At 42.0% G+C, this 20,297-nt stretch overlaps 1 protein-coding gene across 2 annotated transcripts; it reads right to left on the bottom strand.

Annotated features, from left to right (window-relative positions):
* Positions 1-141: 141 nt before the first annotated feature.
* On the bottom strand, positions 142-19,036 carry LOC133477518 (probable ATP-dependent RNA helicase DDX5). 2 transcript variants are annotated; one of them, XM_061772347.1, is made up of 13 exons: positions 18,875-19,036; positions 14,818-14,995; positions 10,731-10,827; positions 10,223-10,356; positions 9,919-9,984; positions 8,013-8,154; positions 5,514-5,674; positions 5,241-5,413; positions 5,062-5,172; positions 4,471-4,532; positions 2,616-2,675; positions 1,026-1,247; positions 142-931 (listed from the first exon to the last, which is right to left on the bottom strand). In XM_061772347.1, the coding sequence occupies exons 1-13, from the start codon at positions 18,913-18,915 to the stop codon at positions 477-479; spliced, it is 1,902 nt and encodes a 633-aa protein (XP_061628331.1). In that variant the 5' UTR covers positions 18,916-19,036; the 3' UTR covers positions 142-476. The 2 variants fall into 2 exon arrangements, with proteins under 2 accessions (XP_061628331.1, XP_061628333.1); XM_061772349.1 differs by lacking the exon at positions 14,818-14,995 and having other exon boundaries at positions 18,875-19,021.
* Positions 19,037-20,297: the final 1,261 nt, after the last annotated feature.

Below are 20,297 nucleotides of genomic sequence, written 5' to 3' on the forward strand. Positions count from 1 at the left end.
TGTCTATTTTTTTTATATATCACAGAAACCTGACAATTAGGTGTGTAGAATTTTTTGATCCACTGTACTTTCCCTAGCCTAACTCAATGATGGTATGTACAAAAACTAGACCCTCAATTCCCCCCAAAAAAGCCAAGCCTCCCCTTTTCTTATTTTTATTTAAAAACAGGGAGATATCCACCATTTAAATATTGATCACCACAACACTTTCACCAATTTATAGCACAAACTCATAACGCATCACCTAGTTAAATAACTAAGGAATGTAACACAAAAACAATCAAGGAAAAGTACAGCACATGATCGTTGCACTGTAGTAGACGCACTGGTATTCCGGAATTAATCGCAAAACCTGCTGCAAGCAAAAACAAGAGTTAAACATAGAATAATATTTATAACAACAAATATATTTAAAGTGTCACTTGTCGACTAAACAAAGAAACAAAAAGAAGTGGGTTCAATATATTGTATGGAGACTACTGTGAAAAGGGTGGTGGCATGGGGTAGGGCACCATTGGAGGTGGGGGTGGTGGCTGTTGAGCCTGTGGCGGTGGTGGTGGCTGAGGGGTGTATGGGAACGGGTGGTTCATGCCATTCTGGGCAGGCCTCTGCATTCCCCCAAACTGAGGGGGGCCCTGGAAGTTTTGGTTCCCGAAGGCTCCCACCTGATTGGACGGAGGACCAAAGTTACCCGGGCCATTGCTGTTGCTATAATTGTTGCCATAGCTACCACTGGGATGAGCACCGTTGCCTCCATAGCTGCCCCCATTTTGCACCTTGCCTCCAAACCCACCCTTTGGCCCATTTCCAAACCCTCTATCGTTGTCCCTGTCCCTGTAGCCACCACCACCAAAGTTCTCACGCCACCCACCTCCAGAATACCTATCTCGACGGTCATCTTTGTAGCCACCTCGCCCCCCCCTTCCACGACCTGAAGAAGAAAAAGAAGAGGATGAGGAGGAGTGGGTGTGTCAAATGCCACATTTCATTCAATTACCACCATTAAACTAAACTGATTCTTGTACCTCCTCTGTCCTCTGCCATCTGGATGAGCTTAGGGTTAATGGCCTGGTTGGCCTCACGCAGCACAGAGATCAGATCACTAGCCTGTTTCATGTTGTTGGGGGTGAAGAAGGTGTAGGCTGTGCCTGTTTTTTGACTCCGGGCTGTGCGTCCAATGCGGTGGATATAATCCTCAGAGGAGTTAGGGTAGTCATAATTGATGACAAATTTCACATCCTCCACATCTGTGAAAGTGTTGCAGTGTGGCAAAACGAAACATGGAGGCCACACGAGGAGTTTGCACACCACAACAGCCAGACCAAAGCAAACAATTAGCAACTGTGAAGGCTGAGGAGGATGGTCGTGGTTAAGCTGTGGAGGAAATGGGTTAAAGCAGCAACATTTGACATCTACTCCATGGGAATACTACTGTGGGAAGAGAGAAACGATGCACACTCCAATTGCTTACCATCGTCCAAATGATCCAAAAAAGACATTCGCTCTCCCGTTTGTTACCAAGGGAGAATACAAATGATTTAAAGCTTACCATATAAGGAGTATGCATTCACTAGTCCTTTCCCAATGCAGCCAAATCCCCCACATGTTGTCAAGTGACATCCAGGAACTTCTACGCAGTTGGGCCAGGATATGCACTGGGGCCTCCTCATATGCCAATATTGGACCATTCATGTGGTAAGATTTTTGCAGGTCGTTTTTTCCCAGTACACCCTCAAAAGAAGCCACACTGCGCGTCTTGCCAAGACCAAATAGATCAGCTGTTCAATTGACAGGGGGCCCCTTTAAAACATAGAGCCTTGTCGGACCCCCTCTGCAAAAACTATTCCCCCCCCCATCCCTCTGTGTCATCAAGGCAAGCTGTCACAAGAAGCCAGTGTTCACTTGAGAAAATGTCTCTCATTGGCAGGTCTCGACATGACTATAAAATACAGGCGAGGGAGGAACTTTGGTTTGAACTGTCTCTCACTCTTTCTCCTCACTAACCCCTAAGCACATGTGCCAGGTATCTCATCAATTTTCAGAGACTAATACAAGTTCTCAAACTGCTCTCTCCATTTCAAGGAATCCAGCACTTTGACGGGAACAGGAGATAACCAAAGCTTTGACAACCACCCATGCTATGCTGATACAATCTCCGAAAGGTAACAATTTTTTCCTAATTTTAAGCGGACTTGCAATACTGTACAGCGCTCTCTGACACAACAGCATGCAGCAAGCATTTTTTAAGCGGTTACGTTTGAGTCAGAAACAGCTGGATGGCAGTTGTCGGGTGAAATCCACGGATAGAGAACAGGTGTGTGTATTTCAACATGTTGGAGACAAAGGCTTAGCCACAGAGCCTTTTGAAAAAATCACTGGCACACAAGAGCTTTCACCTCTCTAGGCCCACTGGGTGGCAAGCCAGTTGAGCACTTCCAATATGTCATCCTTCTCCCTCTCCAGGCCTGGGACTGTCATGCCTAGTGCCTGCCACAAAGACTCCACCTTAAGGTGAGAAAAACTCAGAAAATGCATAGAGAAGTTAAAGAAAGCAAAAACACTTTCTTTAAATTACATGTAGCACAGGAAATGTTGCCACTTAAGGGCAAACTGACCTAAGCCTCGGGAGGCTACGTCTGTGGCGATGAGGATTGGTGCTTTGCCGTATCTGAATTCTAAAGGGAGACAGGCAGAATGGAATTAAATAAGAGACAATTACAATTATGTTGCTTTTCCACTGCATAGAACTGGCTTGACCTTAGGTTGGGGTGTAGTAAGGGTGGAACGGTTCGGTTCATTTCTAGGTTTTGTGATGACGGTTTTCGGTTCGGTATACGTTGGCTCTTAAAGAAACAAATTTTATCCATATTTTATTATTATTTTTTTAATTGTTTTGATTAATCAGATATATATCTTTGTTCGTCTATCTATGCCAGTGGCATTTAGTGACTGGAAGAACAAATGCTCTTCCACTAGATGGCAAAAGGTACAATAAAGGTGTCGTCTTGCTATTTATAAAACAGAATAAGTTGGTTTCCTGCAAAATATCAGCTTTGTGTTCCAACTAAACAAGCCCAGATTTCACAATGTGTACAGTACATTTTTGACTAAAATAGACAACATTTCAGTATTCATACATTTTATATTATTTTTGTTTGGTAGTTAATTTAAGATTTTCCAAATGTAAAATAGGTGCCTTGGTTCAACAAAGGTCTGCTGATCATACGTGAATGAGCTTGGCTTATGCATGAAGTTTTCTCGATATAAACTTCATCTTTATATTAGCAGCATTCATCTACACTTCCAGTCAGGTCCATAAATATTGGGTTGTGAACACAATTTTCATCTTTTTGGCTCTAAACACCACCACAATGGATTTGCAATAAAAAGAACAACATGTGGTCGCTGCAGACCTTCAGATTAATTTGAGGGTATTTACATCCAAATTAGGAAAACTGTGTCAGAATTACAATAGTTCGTGTTTATGCCTCCCACTTTTTAAAGGCTAGTTTGCTACATGCTAGCATCGCGGATCCTCGGGGGAAGCAAAGTTTCCGTGTCAATCAAAACACCTCTGACAGTCACGAACACAATAACGATATCACTTCCATGGTACTTCTTGGATAAACTTGTTGCATGAGCCGCCTGCGTTGGCAGGGGGAAGGAGGGTCGTCGAGGGGACCGCTACGAGTGGGACAGGATGCTGCGCAACTGAGCGGCCAAGCAGAGGAAGACATGGAAGTACCACCGCAAGTATACTGCTTCTCCAATGCTCTGTATCTGTTCTCTCCAACTTAAAGTCTCTGGTGGCGGGCCCCATGCAATATGATTGGCTGCAGCATTGCTGGCGGGCATGACGCAGATGACGCGTCCGCGCCACCCTCTTGGCTAACTTGCTACTGGGCTGTGATGTGATACGGTCGCCTCATTGGTAAATGAAGAAAGAAAAAAACGAGTCACACACGTTATGAACCAAACGGAACACACGCGGGCCGAACCGAAACAGTCCAATCTAACCGTTTTGGTGGTTTTCAAAAAACATTCCATCCTTAGGACATACTGTGGGAAACCAGAAAAAAAATTGCATTGAACACATCGCTTTGAAGGAAACAGGCTAACAAACAATAATGGAGGAGAACAGGGTCTCCTGAAGTTACTTCTTTATATGTTGATTTGGACCACAGGCAGGAGGATTTATTGTTTGAGAGGAGACTGCGGGCAGCAAGAAAACTAGAAACTGCAGCAAACTGGAGACTGTGCAGTATAATAATATTGCAACGTACAGAGCTAAGAAAGACCAACAGGTTTTAATGCAATGATGAATCTGTGTGACCATTGAATGACCATCAGAGTATCTGCTTTTGCCAATATAGAAGCATCAATAGCAAACAGAGCCTTGTTGTGCTGAGTAGGTACCATGCAGTGGAAAAATTGAATTACAGAGCTACTTTCCCATTATTTGATTCTCACCATTAAGGACCCAGTCTCTCTCCTGCTGGCTCTTGTCTCCATGTATTCCCATCGCTGGCCACCTGTGTGAGACAGGCTCAGCATGACATGCAGCCAACCCAGCTTTACAAAGCACTTATTGACTACAAACATTACACTACAGCAATCATTTCCAATCACTGTGCAACGGCACATGAGCTCATCAGTTGTTCCATTGGCTATTATAGATTTTCACTTAATTTGTCCAAATTAATAATGTACTAGTACTTTATTCATCTATACCAGTGACATATAGTGAAAGGCAGAACAATTAACTGCTCTTCCACTAGAATGACAGAAGGGGCAATGTGTATCCAACAGAATAAAAGCTTTGTGTTCAACTAAACAGGCCCAGATTTCACATCAAGTACATTCATGAGTAAATTGAGGTGAGATCATCATATTTCAGTACAACTTTTTTTGTATCATTTTTGTTTGGTGGTGAGCTTTTTCTAATGTAAAATATGTGCCTTGGCCCAAGGGAGACACTGTACTAAACTACTGGTAGTGAATTTTTAAAAATCAGAGATGACCTAGATTTAGTCTTACGGAAATAAAATGACGTGTCCTTACCCATCCCTTCTCATCCTCCTGGTGATCTCATCGCAGCGCCTTTTCGTCTCTACAAAAATAATGGTCTTGTTCTCTTTTTCACTCATTATCTCCTCCAGCAACCGAATCAGTCTGGGAACAAAATAAGATGGTTCTTTAGCTACTAATATTCATTAACTTTCCTCTCGAAAATGTCTTACTTGTCCTCCTTCTCCATGTCATTGCAAACATCAACAATCTGCAAGATGTTATGGTTGGCGCTGAGCTGAAGCGCTCCAATGTTGATCTGTACATAGTCTTTCAGGAAGTCTTCCGCAAGCTGCCGAACTTCTTTGGGCCAAGTGGCGCTCCACATCAGAGTCTGACGGTCTGGCTGGTAAAGAGACGGGCAACAGTTGCTCAGTTTCTATTACCTTACAATAATTATTATTTCTTAACACTATCAAAATTTGTAGCTAAAGGAAATATCTCACCCGTATTTGGTCCACAATCTTGCGGATCTGTGGTTCAAATCCCATATCAAGCATGCGGTCGGCCTCATCAAGCACCAGGTAGGTGCAACGCCGTAAATTTGTTTTCCCACACTCCAGAAAGTCAATGAGACGACCCGGGGTAGCGATACAAATCTCAACTCCTTGAAAGAAACCACAATTAACACGTAATTATTTACACGTAGGCCTGTCACGATAATTACTATATCGACTTATCGTTCGCTAAATAAAATGGACAATAGTTAGACTTCTGCGTTAACCATCCACGAACAGGATGTGAGACGCATCTTCAAACAACAAAAGATTAACAAAGCCCAGACCATGTGTCCCCATCCTGCCTCATAAGTCTGCGCGGACCAGCTCGCTCCAGTCTTAACACAGATCTTCAATAGATCTTTGTAACTGTGCGAAGTACCATGATTCAGAACGCTCCACCATCATTCCAGTCGCCAAGAAAACTACAATCTCGGGTCTAAATGACTACAGGCCTGTCGCCTTGACATCTGTGGTCATGAAGTCCTTTGAACGGCTCGTGCTGGAGCACCTCAAGAGCGTCACAGGTCCCCTGCTGGACCCCCTGCAGTTTGCCAAGCGAACAGGTCTGCGGATGATGCAGTCAACATGGGACTGCACTTCATCCTAGAACACCTCGACAGTGCAGGGACCTACGCGAGGATCAGCTCAGCGTTTAACACCATCATCCCTGAACTCCTTTCCTCCAGGCTCCTCCAACTCAGCGTCTCACCTGCCATTTACAGCTTTCTGACGGGCAGGATCGGGGAGACCACCTCATCCACACGCAGCATCAGCACTGGGGCACCCCCAAGGTTGTGTCCTCTCTCCGCTGCTCTTCTGCACCTCAACGCACCGGCTGTCAAACTCCTCAAGTTTGCAGATGACACCACTATCATCGGCCTCATCAAAGACTGTGACGAGTCTGCATATCGACAGGAAGTGGAGCGTTGGTGCGGCCGACACAACCTGGAGCTGAACACGCTCAAGACTGTAGAGATGTTCGTGGACTTCAGGAGGCATGCTTCGCCACAGCTGCCCCTCACGCTGTCCAGCTGCCTTGTGTCAACCGTCGAGACCTTCAAGTTCCTGGGAATTACAGTCTCTCAGGACCTGAAGTGGGCGATCAACATCAACTCCGTCCTCAAAAAGGCCCAGCAGAGGATGTACTTCCTGCGGCTTCTGAGGAAGCATGCCCTGCCACGGGAGCTGCTGAGGCAGTTCTACACAGCGGTCATCGAATCAGTCCTGTGTTCTTCTATCACAGTCTGGTTTGGTGCTGCTACAAAAAAAGGACAAACTCTGACTGCAACGGACAATCAAAACTGCTGAAAAGCTTGTCGGTACCCCCCTACCCACTCTTGAGGACTTGCACGCTGCCAGAACACATCGCCGTCACCAACTCTTCCAGCTCCTTCCCTCAGGTAGGCGCCACCAATCAATGCAAACTAGAACTAGCAGACATTCCAACAGCTTCTTCCCTCTTGCAATCAACTTCTTAAACAACTAAACTACAATTCCATTGCAACATGCTGCCAATTTTTTTGTCTTGAGTTTGTTGTCACATTTCTGTCTGGCCAATTATCCATAGTCGTGCACTCACTGTAGTAGTCTCACCACGCTGCACTATTTGCATATCTGTTGTTGACCTATACTGGCCACTCATGCCAGAGTAGCATCTGGCCCACTTGCACACTGACTGAGGAGTATCTGCAACATCTGCACAATCAACATTGCCCCAGATTATCACGCTACTTGTCACTTTAAACTGAATACACCTCGGCGCCCTTTGCACAATGGTCATTGCACTGGACTACTGCTATATTAGTCATTCAAACTGCTCTAAGTGGTAGAAGACTCTGCATCCTTTTGCACAATTGTCCAAAAAAATAAAAAGAAAAAATTTGTACCGGCATTAGCAGATAACCAGCAACCGTTTATTGCTCAGTGACTGTTTTTCTCAATGTCTTTATGTCTCAAAAGTGTTCTCTGTCAATTGACTGTTGTCGTACTAGAGTGGCTCCAACTACCGGAGACAAATTCCTTGTGTGTTTTTTGGACATAATTGGCAAATAAAGATGATTCTGATTTTGATGGTAGAGGTAATGTCATGGCTTGGGCTTGCATGGCGGCTTCTGGAAATTTTGTCTCATATTCATCTTTTGATCTGAAACCCAAATGTCTTCACTATACAACAAAAAAAAAAGGGATTGACCATGCCGTTCCAATACTTTTGGAGGGGCCTGAAAATAGGCTCACATCAAGTGTTGGTAAACCGAGAAAACTGGAATATTTAGGTTGAAATGTTTCAAAAATAAATTATTCCTATGGCATTTAGGGGGACGCATGGTAGCTGTTATACTGGTGTTAGTATGATAAGGGGGTTCTTCGAAAAAAATTCTCCCTTGTAGGGCGTTCCAAAATGTTTGCGCACCCCTGGCATAGAAATAACAGTTCAAAGTAACATACCCCTCTCAAGATCCCTAATTTGGGGTCCTTTGGGTGCACCCCCATAGATGCAGGTGGTCTTGAGATGGGAGGCCCTGCCGTATTCAGCAGCGACCTGTTGCACCTGCTGGGCCAGTTCACGTGTAGGCGCCAATACCAAGCACTGAAAAAAGCAGGAATTTGTTTTAAAATGTACATTCAAGGGCTATTTAGACAAAAAAATAGGGCCACACCTACTATTGTTTGATGTTGCATTTCCTAACCCTGCAAAAACAAACAAGCATGCCTCCTGCCAACTACAAGAGGTCCTTCAGTTTACGATGGTCTCCTTATGAATTTTTACAGATGTTATAAAGAAATGCTTGTTGCAACTTAATGACGTCTGGCTCAAATACGAACGGTGCGCAATGAAAGAGTTTGTCCAGTGAACTTAGAATAATGTACGTCATCACGCGGCTCTAGACTACCTTCCAGTGTGAAAGTCACCCACAGGTGTAAAAGTAAGGAATTGGCCTCTTTTTGTGTTACTGTTTTTCATTTGTATATTTTACATCCATGGCCTAGAAGTGTTTTTCATACAAATATTTACTGTAATTATGACTTTAAAACAGTGTTTGAATAGGTTACTGATATAAGCTATAGTGTTTTCTCAAGCACAAAATTAGGTTTGCATCAGTGTTGAAGTGTGGTCTTTTTTTCTATCCTTGTATTACTCTTTCGACTGTTATATAACTGTTTGAAGTTGTATTATTTGGGAATCTGTGTATTTTGGGTCTTGCATACCTACAAAAATACTCAGTCAAGACTTTAAACCAGTTCACTGTGTTATTTTACATTTGCCTACATATTGTACTGTTCTGAAAAAATTATTAATATTTTTCCATGTTCATATTTTTCTTTTATTTACTTAGTTCCTATGTTAATAAAATATTGAACTACTACTCCATGGCTTCTTCAGTTTTAGTCCTGTTGCTTTAAAACTGGAGTTTAAAGAAGTTTAAAAATTATTGAAATTGCTCAAGAATGGCTGGCAGTCCTAGGGTTCCCTGCTCAGAAAACGGCTGGCAGTGAATGAGTTACATATGTGCCTGTAAGCAATGCCATCGTTATGTTCTGCAACAATGGGCGGCACGGTGCTAACTGGTTAGCACATATGCCTCACAGTTCTGAGGACCAGGTTTCAAATCCCGGCCTTGCCTGTGTGGAGTTTGTATGTTCTCCCCGTGTTTGCGTGGGTTTTCTCCGGGCACACCGGTTTCCTCCCACATCCCAAAAATATGCGTGGTAGGTTGATTGAAGACCCTAAATTGACCTTTTTGTAGGCCATCAATTAAGACTGAACCAGCTGATATTCATTTGCACTGACAAGGGGCTGGATTGCTGTTTGACTATCGACAGATTTTAGGAGTTGTCTTGGCTTTCCATGCCTTTTTGCACCTCCCTTTCTTCATGTGTTCAATACTTTTTCCCTGTGTCATTTGTATGTATGTATGGATTACTTGGTTTGTTCCCAAGATCTGGTAAAAGTTTCAAGTACTAATAGCGCCTTTGGAAGTATACCGTAATTTCTCATGTATAATGCGCATCACCCCCCACCCCCAGTGGGTATGGAAAGTATTCAGACCCCCTTAAATTTAAAAATCATTTAAGTAAATTTTTTTCCCTCATAATGTACACACAGTACCCCATATTGACAGAAAAAAAATTTAACTTTAAAAAAAAATGTTTCCAGATTTATCAAAGGAACTGCCTGAAGAGCTGAGAGACAGAATTGTAGCAAGGCAGAGATCTGGTTACAAAAAAAATTCTGCTGCACTTAAAGTTCCTAAGAGCCTTAAGTGCAGCACGTTTGGGGCGACCAGAACCCTTCCTTCATAGAAAAAAAATCAATAATCAGTAACAGACATTGGGAGGACGTTTTACTTACGATAGGTCCATCACCGTGCTCTAGGAAGGGTTGATGTTGGATGTGCACAATAGCAGGTAGAAGGTACTAAAGGAACAAACACGGTATGTATATGAATATTTCAGTACATCTGAGTGAGTAAGCACTGACCAGGTCGCTTTTTCTGCCAGCAAAAAATTAAAGTTCCACTGTCAAGCCCTTCTCAGAATCCTGTAAAACAGCTAGAGCTTTGTTACCAGCAAAACTACTTGTCTTTCTTATATTTAAGCGTGTTTCTGTGTCTTTGAAGGCCCTATGTATATGTAATTCTTGTATTAATACGTACAGCAAGAGTTTTCCCAGAGCCAGTTTGAGCAATGCCAACCATGTCTTTGCCACTGAGAGCAACTGGCCACCCCTGACCCTGAATAGGGGTTGGTTCAATCCAGTTTAGTTTGGCGATCACATCCATGACATAGTCTGCAAAACAGGATAGGGAAGTTAAATAAAAGCAGACGTTACACAACACTTGTTTTAAACAGCCAGTTTCATAAACTTCCACTCCTGCCTTATATGACACCTATTGTACATATGTTTAAACAGCCATTAAAAAAAAAAAAGCTTCCATACAAGCATATGTACAACACAATTCCTTGATGCAATAAATGCATTCTATTTTACTATGAATTTCTGTTGAATATCTCTCTACATACCATACACACTGTATTTTCCATCATAAATTTTGATTCACGCCTGCATTTTTTCTTGGACCAAAAAACAGTTTGTGGCAGCTAATGTAAACCCTGGGCTGAATAGGTTAACAGAGGGGTCCTGGAGAAAAACTTTAAACTCACTTGGAAATGCCGCTTCATGGAACCTTATAATTGGTTTGGGGCATTCTCTGCCTTTGACTGTAACTTCTTTGCTTCGTCTGTACTGCTCAACCTCTTGCTGAAATCGGAGAAAAGGGAGCACACATAATATTACACTTCAGTCTTTCCCCTACATAGGCTTTACTTGGGCGGGCCGCCCAAGTATATTGACAGCCACCCCAGAAGCTGAAACTTGCGGGAGAAAAAAAACAACAACCACCACCACATGCTCATACAGCGCTTTCAAATGTTACAGAACTGTATTGTTGTTATTGAAAGCACTGAACGCTGACTTGATCGTTCCAGACGTAACTACTGATTGAAAATCCAGCGCCCGACATTACCATCCAGTACGGACGCCGTTGTGTCGATTCACCATGACGCTTCAGACAGTACAAATTTCTTAAATGAATTCGATGAAATAAACAATATATTGTAAGGGGGGAAAAAAACGGCAAAACTTCTCTTTGCATCCGGTGTCGACGCATAAGTCACTAATCATTGCCTCTGTTAGGATAGGCCTCCTTTAGGCACATTATCTTAGATAGCTTCAGGGCTGAGTCTTAGTTGTTTACCGCTGTAAACCTTCCACTGCTACAGCATTGAATTTTTCTATGCACCCTAAGCTTGCTCAAACTAGAAAAAAAAAAACAGTTAAGACTGTTGAGTCACACAGGAAAAGTGCTGAGACATGAGGCAGGATAAAAGGAGGGCATAAACTAGGAGGCGGCAAACACTCTCCAGCCGCCGTGCAGAGTCTGTCTCCCAGCGCTCTGTTTAACTTATCTGGCATTTAACATCCTTAACCGAGAAAATGCAGTCTTCTGGTAGCTAATGACAAATGCTAGTATAGCAGACACTAAAGAAAAATAAGTTTGGACGGAACTTCACACCTCCTTGGTAGCGAACACTTCTCGAACACGTATCGTTATCACCAAGGGAGGGTGAGAAGTAATTAAAAGGTGAAGACGGAGAAGCCGTGCTAATTGCTAAGTCGCCAAACACCGAAACAAGTCATTTGGTGATACAGTACACTTTTCACACAGGTCTGGCTGGTACCGCGTTTTTGAGGAGAGTTAACCTAAATTGAACAACAAAATGAAAGGCTAATATCTGTTTGGAGATATAGGTATAAAATAATACACGGCCACAGAGGACGTTGTCTGAAATGGAAATAAATTGTATGTCACTGCACAGGTCACCTGAGAACAGGAGCACATAAGGTTAAATGTATATTATTACTAAATATTTGTAACATAAAATAACCTTTATTTAGTGCCACAATGAGCAAATTTGCATCTTTTAAGCAGCAATAGTGGATATAGGAAATATAAATAGCATGCAAGAGAATAAGTATTTACAGGAAGTATATTGTAGGTATGTTAATACAAATTTCAAACCACATGTATAGCCAAATAGATAGAATCATTTAAATATTAAAACGAAAAGTAAAAATGCAATTAGGGTTAACAAAATCTACTTAAAAGCAATAGTGAACAGGTGAGTTTTCAGCCTTGATTTAAATAAACTCAGTGTCTCAGCTGATCTACAAATAGAAATAAATAATAATAAATAAATAGAAATAATTTTGCTAATCCTAATTGACCTAAAACAGCAAAATTTCAGTTTGATTTCATGTCAGACAGTCAGGGGGGAAAATGACTATCTGCTGCTCCTGCTTTGTGCACCATGGCCTCTTAGGGGCTGTGTGGTGCAATGCATGCATGGAGCTACACGTGTGCTGTAAACAAGAATAGAATAAGATGTTGCGATAAAACAACTTGTTTTTCACAGATTAGGAAGAATATATCCCTGTGAGTACTGTTGTATTACAAGTCCATATTTGTTACTACAGAGTTTGTGTATAAATATTTGTTATTTGAAAGTAAAATCCCACCCATGATCTAATGCTAATTCTAGCTGGGCCGTCAATGGGTGTCTCCATTAGCATTAAGATGGCGATTTCTAAAACGATCATGTGTCTTGTATTTAAATATACAATGTGTGTAAATCTTTTTGTCTCATATTTAGTTTAACAGTAAACTACACCTGGGGTGTCAAACAATTTAAAGCACACTCAGGGAGAGCAGAGACGGTGTGTGAGTGTCACGCACAAACACACACACAGAGCTAGCTAGTAGCTGCTAATGTTGACGTAAACAAACCCCATGAACACACTCTGTCTCGTCCGTGAAAGGCAAACTACTATCTCGTTATCTTCCCGGCCCATTCATGGAGCCAACATAAAAACAAGCGCTTCAACTGCCACCACGATCGCGCAGCGTGTATAGCACGGCACCACTGGCGTCTAGAGCAGTGGACACACGTTCTCTGAAGTGTGGAATCACACTTCATTTGGCAATCTGATGGACGAGTCTGGATTTGGCGGTTGCCAGGAGAACTGTACTTCTCAGACTGTATTGTGCCAAGTGTCAAATTTGGTGGAGGGGGGATTCTGGTGTGGGGTTGTTTTTCAGGAGCTGGGCTTGGCCTCTTAGTTCCAGTGAAAGAAACTGTGAATGATTCAACATACCAAGAGCTTTTGGACAATTCCATGCTCCCAACAGCTTGGAGCTGTCCCCTTCCTCTTCCAACATGATTGTGCACCAGTGCACAAAGCAAAGTCCATAAAGACATGGATGACTGGTGTAGATGAACTTGACTGGCCTGCAGAGAGACCTGAACTCACTCAACTGGATGGAAAACCTTTGGGATGAATTGGAGTGGAGACTGATAGCCAGGCCTTCTCGTCCAACATCAGCGTGTGAACTCAAAAATGCACTTCTGGAAGAATGTTCAAAAATTCCCATAAACGCACTCCTAACACTTATGGACAGCCTTCCCCGAACAGTTGAAACTATTGTAGCTGCAAAGGGTGAACCGACATCATATTGAACCCTATGGATTAGGACTGGGATGTCACTTAAATTCATGTGAGTCAAGGCAGTTGAGCAAATACTTTTGGCAATATCGTGTATTTTGATGCATGTTTGCTGAATTTCGGTGTAAATCAGTGACAAATCTACAGATAAGATTACTTGACTAACATTGCCCCAACAGGCCAGAGCAGGAATTGGGAGCAAGTTCATCTGGGAGCCAGGTGAACTATTTCATTTCATTAAACACCTTGGTTTGGTCATACGAGTGTCCAGAAAAGCTCCCAAGACAGCTATTTCTGTTTAATCAAGTTTTGTATCCGCTTTGTCCATATTTGGCTAATCCATATGTCCATATTTGGCTAAGACCACCCCCCTTTCCTCTAATTGGTTGCCTCCGTGTATAAGACCCAAATGACCTGACTTCAGTCACTAGGGAGAAAAACGCCTGGAACTTAGGAATGTGTGGGAGACTAATTCATATTTCACGTTTACTGAAGCACCATACAGACAATATTACATCCCAAATACTAGAAAAAATATTTGGCAAAATATGTCCCCTTTAAGAGATGAAAACTGTAAAGCCTCAGACAACCGATTCCGAGCCTCAGGATCTCCAGTCCACAGCCCTACAATTGATGTATCTGAGGATTCCTGGCATTTATAGTCTGTTACTGATACAGTCGTATATCACGCCTTAACAAACAGATATCCGGTCGCATCGTTTTATTATTCCCAACACTAATGGAGACGCAGGTAAAACGGCGTCAGTCATAAGTAAAAACGTGCGAGTACGCTTTTTTTTTGTCTTCAAATAATCAAATAGGGCTTTTTATTTGTTGGACTATTATTTTTTTAAAGTACAAGGAGTAAGCATTCAAATTTGATTCGTTATTCACTCGTTCACATCCTCCCCAATAGCAAGTGGGGATATAGACCTAGAGTCCAAGCATTAGTAAAGAAACACCGCTCAATCCATTTTCAACACCCGACCCTGTTCAGGTTCGCAGGTGAGATGGAGCCTATCCAGGTTGACTTGGTCAAAAGGAGGAATACATCCAGAACAATTAACCTAGAATTCCTCTTTTTGGAATGTGTGTGTCAGGGGGGGAATACCCATAACGTAGTAAAACGGCAATTCATTTTAAACCGATGTCTATGTAAATGTGAATAAAAACACATTGAACGCTCACAAGTGGTCTTCGGGTGGCATCTGGATGTTCCTGGTAGAAGTTTTTTTGAAACTTGGGAAGCTCATCAAGGTTCCAGTGCCTCTTTCTTAGCCTGTCACCAGGGTTGCCAAACTTTGCCGGGGGAGGTCCACCCCTGCCTCCTCCACCACCTCCAAAACGAGGAGGTCCCCCACCATATCTAATGTAGAGGAGAAGCACAACCCACAATTTATGAGGAAGCAAACTGGAGGCTATGGCTGAAGGAATAAAACATTTGATAGAAGCACTCTGTAAAGGCCCTTTCGTACCACTGAGGAACTTTACCCTGGAACTAGGAACTTTTGCAAGAACTTGGCGTACTCACACCACAAGGACTCTTCCAAAAATTAAGCTCTTGGTATTATTTTCCCCCGCTACGGGGGTAGTACTTTCAAAATGCCCCAGGAATATCCTCAGGGGTACGACCGGCACCGCTGAACAGCATCTTTGATTGGATGACTACTTGCTGCATTATATTTCAGCCGCCACATTGCCAAAGTGGCTCACTACTGCCTTAATTTGACATTTTTGCATCGAGCCACAGCTGGAGAACTCCCTGAAAAATAGTTACGACTGATGTGAATGTGTGCAGGCTGTGTTGATGTTTTTTTTTCTTTGAGGAAGAGTGCACAAGACACTGGAAGCAGCGATAAGAAATGATAAATGATCCTGGTCATTTTGGTGTTAAAGGGCTTTCATGTCCAATTAATTCAGACCCAACTAGTTTGCTGCCTAAACAAGAAAGCCCAAGAAATTTAATTTAAAAAAAAAGATGCAAGTTATTTGTTGTGAATGAAGCGATAACGTTAATTATTGAGCCGATTTAAACTCTGTTTTTAACCCCCCCAAAAAATGAGGCATCTATCACCTATGCATTTCTCCACAATAGCCCGTTTTTTCAACTCCACTTTGATATTATATAAAATGTAATACATTGCAACATACAGCGGACCCTCAATTTACGGGACCCCGATTTAACAGATATCGGAAGTAATGGACCGTCTGCACAGTACGTGTCCCAAAATAGTTTCTAGTTGTCACTTGAACCGGCGTTGACAAAATCTGTTAGTTCCAGAATTGGCTGCTGTTGTTTACTGGCACTTTGGCGCAATATTGGCAGAGAATGCAAGGCTCAACATTTTTTTTCTTTGAGGAGCAGTTTTGCTAATCATTTCTTCATTTGAGGAGCAACTTTCTAATTTTGAGGAAACAATTTTTGCAGCTTAATTGCACATGGACCCAAAGCAAGGGTTGTATTAAACAATAAAAATATGACAATGTAATGAATGAATGTGAACACATAGAGCTACAGCTAACAAATATTTTAGTACTCGAGTATCCTACTGAAAATTCTATAGCACAATTGAGTATTTGGATGAACTATAATTTTGCTTGGTTAATGCACAACTTTGAATACCAAAGAGAAAATAAGACCTTTCACCTAATAACAGACTAATTCGTTTTGTTTTTTCCCATGATAAACAGTTTTTATTTCTACAATTCACATTGTGTATAAAAGATAAGTAACTAATGTTAAAAACCATTAACAGCCTTTGAACATCTTCACTGAAGCAGCGAGCCTTAAAGCATTTTGTGACATTAATAATTCATGGCTGTGCATTTATGGTCTTAGATGAGCTGACTAGAAAAAGGCATTCTTTGTACTCCAAGTTTTGGAAGTGTTCCTTTTGTTCAAACTAAAATGTTCTTCATCCTTTACTGCTCAGTGACGTCAATGTCTTTCTGTCTCCAAAGTGTTCTCTGTAAATTGACTGTCTGTTGTCATACTCGAGCGGCTCCAACTACCGGAGACAAATTCCTTGTGTGTTTTTGGACATACTTGGCAAATAAAGATGATTCTGATGAAGAAACCTCAAGAGAAAAATATTTTCTCCATCTTGACTTCACCAAAACCCTCATCTGTTTGGTTACCCATTTTACTCTTATTCCTCTGTGGCCATATTTTTCTACTACTTGACTCAAGATTTTGCCACTTGCAGATCCTCAGATGGTCGTATACTATCCATCCATCCATTTTCTGAACCTCACTAGGGTCACAGGCGTGCTGGACCCAATCCCATCTGACTCTAGGCGAGAGGCAAAGTACACCCTGAACTGGTCGCCAGCCAATAGCAGGGCGGTAGTATACTATACTAGCCACATATCACACAGTGACAACACCGTATATGTCAAACTCAGGCCCGGGGGCGCAGTCTGGCCCACGATGTAATTATCTTTGGCCCGCAAGACCATATCAAATGTGTATCAGAGCTGGCCCGGCAGTATATAGCACATGGGCCACTAATATTATAAATCCCAGTGTGTTGGCCCATCAGTCTAGACCGGCGAGCGCCCCTTCCCTTTCTGTTGCTGTTGATAGCAACTATGCTACCAGTCTCCTCTGGCAAATTTACACTTCCCCTTCCCAAAAATGGCCAAACAAAAGATGGAAAACAGTTAACTTCCAAGACAGTTAGGAGGCAGATTATCTGCTTACTAAACTCTAAATTGCCCTTAGGTGTGAATGTGTGCGCGAATGGTTGTTTGTTTATATGTGCCCTGCGACTGGCTGGCGACCAGTTCAGGGTGTACCCCGCCTCTCGGCCGAAGATTGCTGGGATGGGCTGCAGCACGCCCGCGACCCTAGTGAGGATAAGAGGATGGGAAGATTAAAGTAAAAGACGGACCTGTTTGTCGTGTGCGGAGCAACGTGGCTGTAACAAAGAATATAACATAATTGAATTAATATTTTTTAGGGACTGTTAGTAGTTTGAAGTTTGGCTTTTTATTGAAGAACATTCTTATTTTTTGGGGGTTGTTTTGTTGTTGGCCTTTAAAAAAAGATTGACATCAAAAAGAAAGGTTGTTGGAAATAGATAAATAGCAGAGAGACAGAAGAATATCATGTTATCTATTTACATAGAAAACAACAAACAAATATTTTTATATATTCTTTTATCGCAAATTTGATTTCTCATGTGTTTATAATATTAAAGTTTGTTTATTCCAGATTCAGTGTTTAAGCAAAATTTAAGTTTGTTGTCATATGATAAATTTTAAGGCAACATTTCTGCATAGAAGGGAAACATGCACATCGCAGTGATTTTTCATAAAATATTGAGTTTGGCCCGCGACGTTGGCCCAATTTTTAATTTTGGCACACTGTGAATTTTAGTTTGACACCCCTGGAGTACACTACGCAAAAGCAAATTTCTGAGTTATTGTTTCCTGTTGATGAATTTGACGGTTATGAGGCTGCTTTCACAATTTGACACGCTGATGACACGTTTCACAGATCAGTAAACCGGGTTATTTTTATTTTGTTACAGTTGGTTTGTGAATTTGGACGTGAAATATTTTTAGTATAATGCCTTTCTGTTTCCACTTCTGTTAGTTTGAACAAGGTATTGCAGGTTAATGTTTGTCAGTTAAATTTTTTTAATAAGCGGCACGTTATGTATTTTCAGACATGTAAACATTTACATAAATTAATATTAACTTGTAATTAAAATAAAAATATAAAGTTGTAATAAGTACTGTGCATACGTCATGTGTCTGTGTACTGGTACCAGACACGTACAGTGCAGTCGATCCCTTGAGGCCTTCTGTATGTATGAGTGGATGATGTGATATTGTGGGCGAGACTGAGATGACAATATTGCAGAACCATTTAAGCCCAAATGAGGCAATTAAGTCAATTAAATCTGTCCCGACAAGACGAGAAGTCGCTGCGTCATCTATGTTACCATCAGGCTGTCGTCGTCGTTTCGTTTCGTTCCCCCCCCTTGCGTTCGTGGAGGTAAGTGCGGCTAAACAACCACACGGCCCGCAACCAGCCGCCACCCTAACAGCAACTACGAACCGAGATGTTTCAAATATGTCCCATTATTTTCATTTCTAAACAGAAATGAACTAACACATTCAGACTTGAGTCTTATTTTCACACCAGCGTAGCAATGGCAGCGTTTTACGATAGCAGCCATTTGTAAACGGAAAGGGGGAGGAAAAAAATAAACAAAGAAACTAGCTGGCCACTTACGCTCTATCCCGGCCACGGTCTCTGTCTGAAAATCCTGGCATTGTGTAGCACAATAAAGAGCGTAAATTAAAAAAGACAAATTTGTAGCAAATTTGTTCAAAGGGTGAACAAGACGATGACGGCTGACCACACACAGCTCGGAGAAAGGGGAGGAAGTGACGTCACATAAAGGGCGGATAACATCAAACAATCTTTTTCTTCGTCTTCTTCTTCTATTGGCGGATTGCAAACAACGTTTAAGTGCGTACGGCAAGTTACTGTGCAAGAGTGTGTAACACTCATGTCTCCAACCCACAGATCTGGTTTGATTACTGCTTTGGCTTACATTCGAAATCTAACCATTTCTTTAAACAAAATAAAAACAAAAACACACAGAAAGCGCTTAGGTTGTTCAAATTAGTCAATCTAATAGCGTTGTTCTCAAAATTCATATATATAAACTGACCATCTTATACTTATGTCTCAAAATTCCCTTAATTCATGGTTGCATGTTTTATACATTACAATGCAGCCCTACAGGGCCACAAGCCAGTGCAAACTGTAGGCCGGTCCCAAGCACGGATAAAGGCACACCGTTGTGTCAGGAAGGGCAAACGGTTTAAAACTTTGCCAGAAAAATCTGAGTGTTCATCAAAATAATTTCATACCAGATCGGTCGTGGCCCGGGTGAACAACGTCCGCCATCGGTGGAAATTCAGCTACTGTGGGTCGAAAACGAATGAGGTGGAAAGCGGGTTCTTAGGCAGAAAGAGAAGAGGAAAGCACGGAGCCTAAAATTGAATCTGGGGACTTTGAATGTTGGGACTATGACAGGAAAAGCTCGGGAGTTGGTTGACATGATAATTAGGAGAAAGGTTGATATCTGTATATTGTGTGTCCAGGAGAGCAGGTGGAAAGGCAGTAAGGCTAAAAGTTTTGGGACAGGGTTCAAATTATATTACGATGGTGTACATGGGAAGAGAAATGGAGTAAGGGTTATTTTAAAGGAAGAGTTAGCTAAGAATGTCTTGGAAGTGAAAAGAGTACCAGGTCGTGTGATGAGGCTGAAACTTGAAATTGAGGGTGTTATGTGTGATGTGATTAGTGGCTATGCCCCACAGGTAGGATGTGACCTAGAGGTGAAAGATACATTTTGGAAGGAGTTAGATGAAGTAGTTGTGAGCATCCCAGACGGAGAGAGAGACAGTCAGGCTGGCCAGACAGAGGGATAGAGATGGGAAGGATGTGCAGCAGGTAAGGGTGATTAAGGATAGAGATGGAAATGTGTTGACTGGTGCCAGTGGTGTGCTGGACAGATGGAAAGAATACTTTGAGGAGTTGATGAATGAGGAAAATGAGAGAGAAGGAACAGTAGAAGAGGCAAGTGTGGTGGACCAAGGAAGTAGCAATGATCATCTTTTTGCACAATTGTTTTTTGTCAATG

This window comes from Phyllopteryx taeniolatus, chromosome 4 (assembly GCF_024500385.1).
Source record: "Phyllopteryx taeniolatus isolate TA_2022b chromosome 4, UOR_Ptae_1.2, whole genome shotgun sequence".
NCBI classification, from domain to species: domain Eukaryota; kingdom Metazoa; phylum Chordata; class Actinopteri; order Syngnathiformes; family Syngnathidae; genus Phyllopteryx; species Phyllopteryx taeniolatus.

What these genes read in the sequence shown, in the direction of transcription:
- LOC133477518 (XM_061772347.1), bottom strand. Translation starts at nt 18,915, where the DNA reads ATGCCAGGATTTTCAGACAGAGACCGTGGCCGGGATAGAGC. An exon ending in CCATGAAGCGGCATTTCCAA is followed by an intron (nt 10,357 to 10,730) that starts GTGAGTTTAAAG and finishes CCTGTTTTGCAG; the next exon opens with ACTATGTCATGGATGTGATC. An exon ending in GACATGGAGAAGGAGGACAA is followed by an intron (nt 5,173 to 5,240) that starts GTAAGACATTTT and finishes TTTTGTTCCCAG; the next exon opens with ACTGATTCGGTTGCTGGAGG.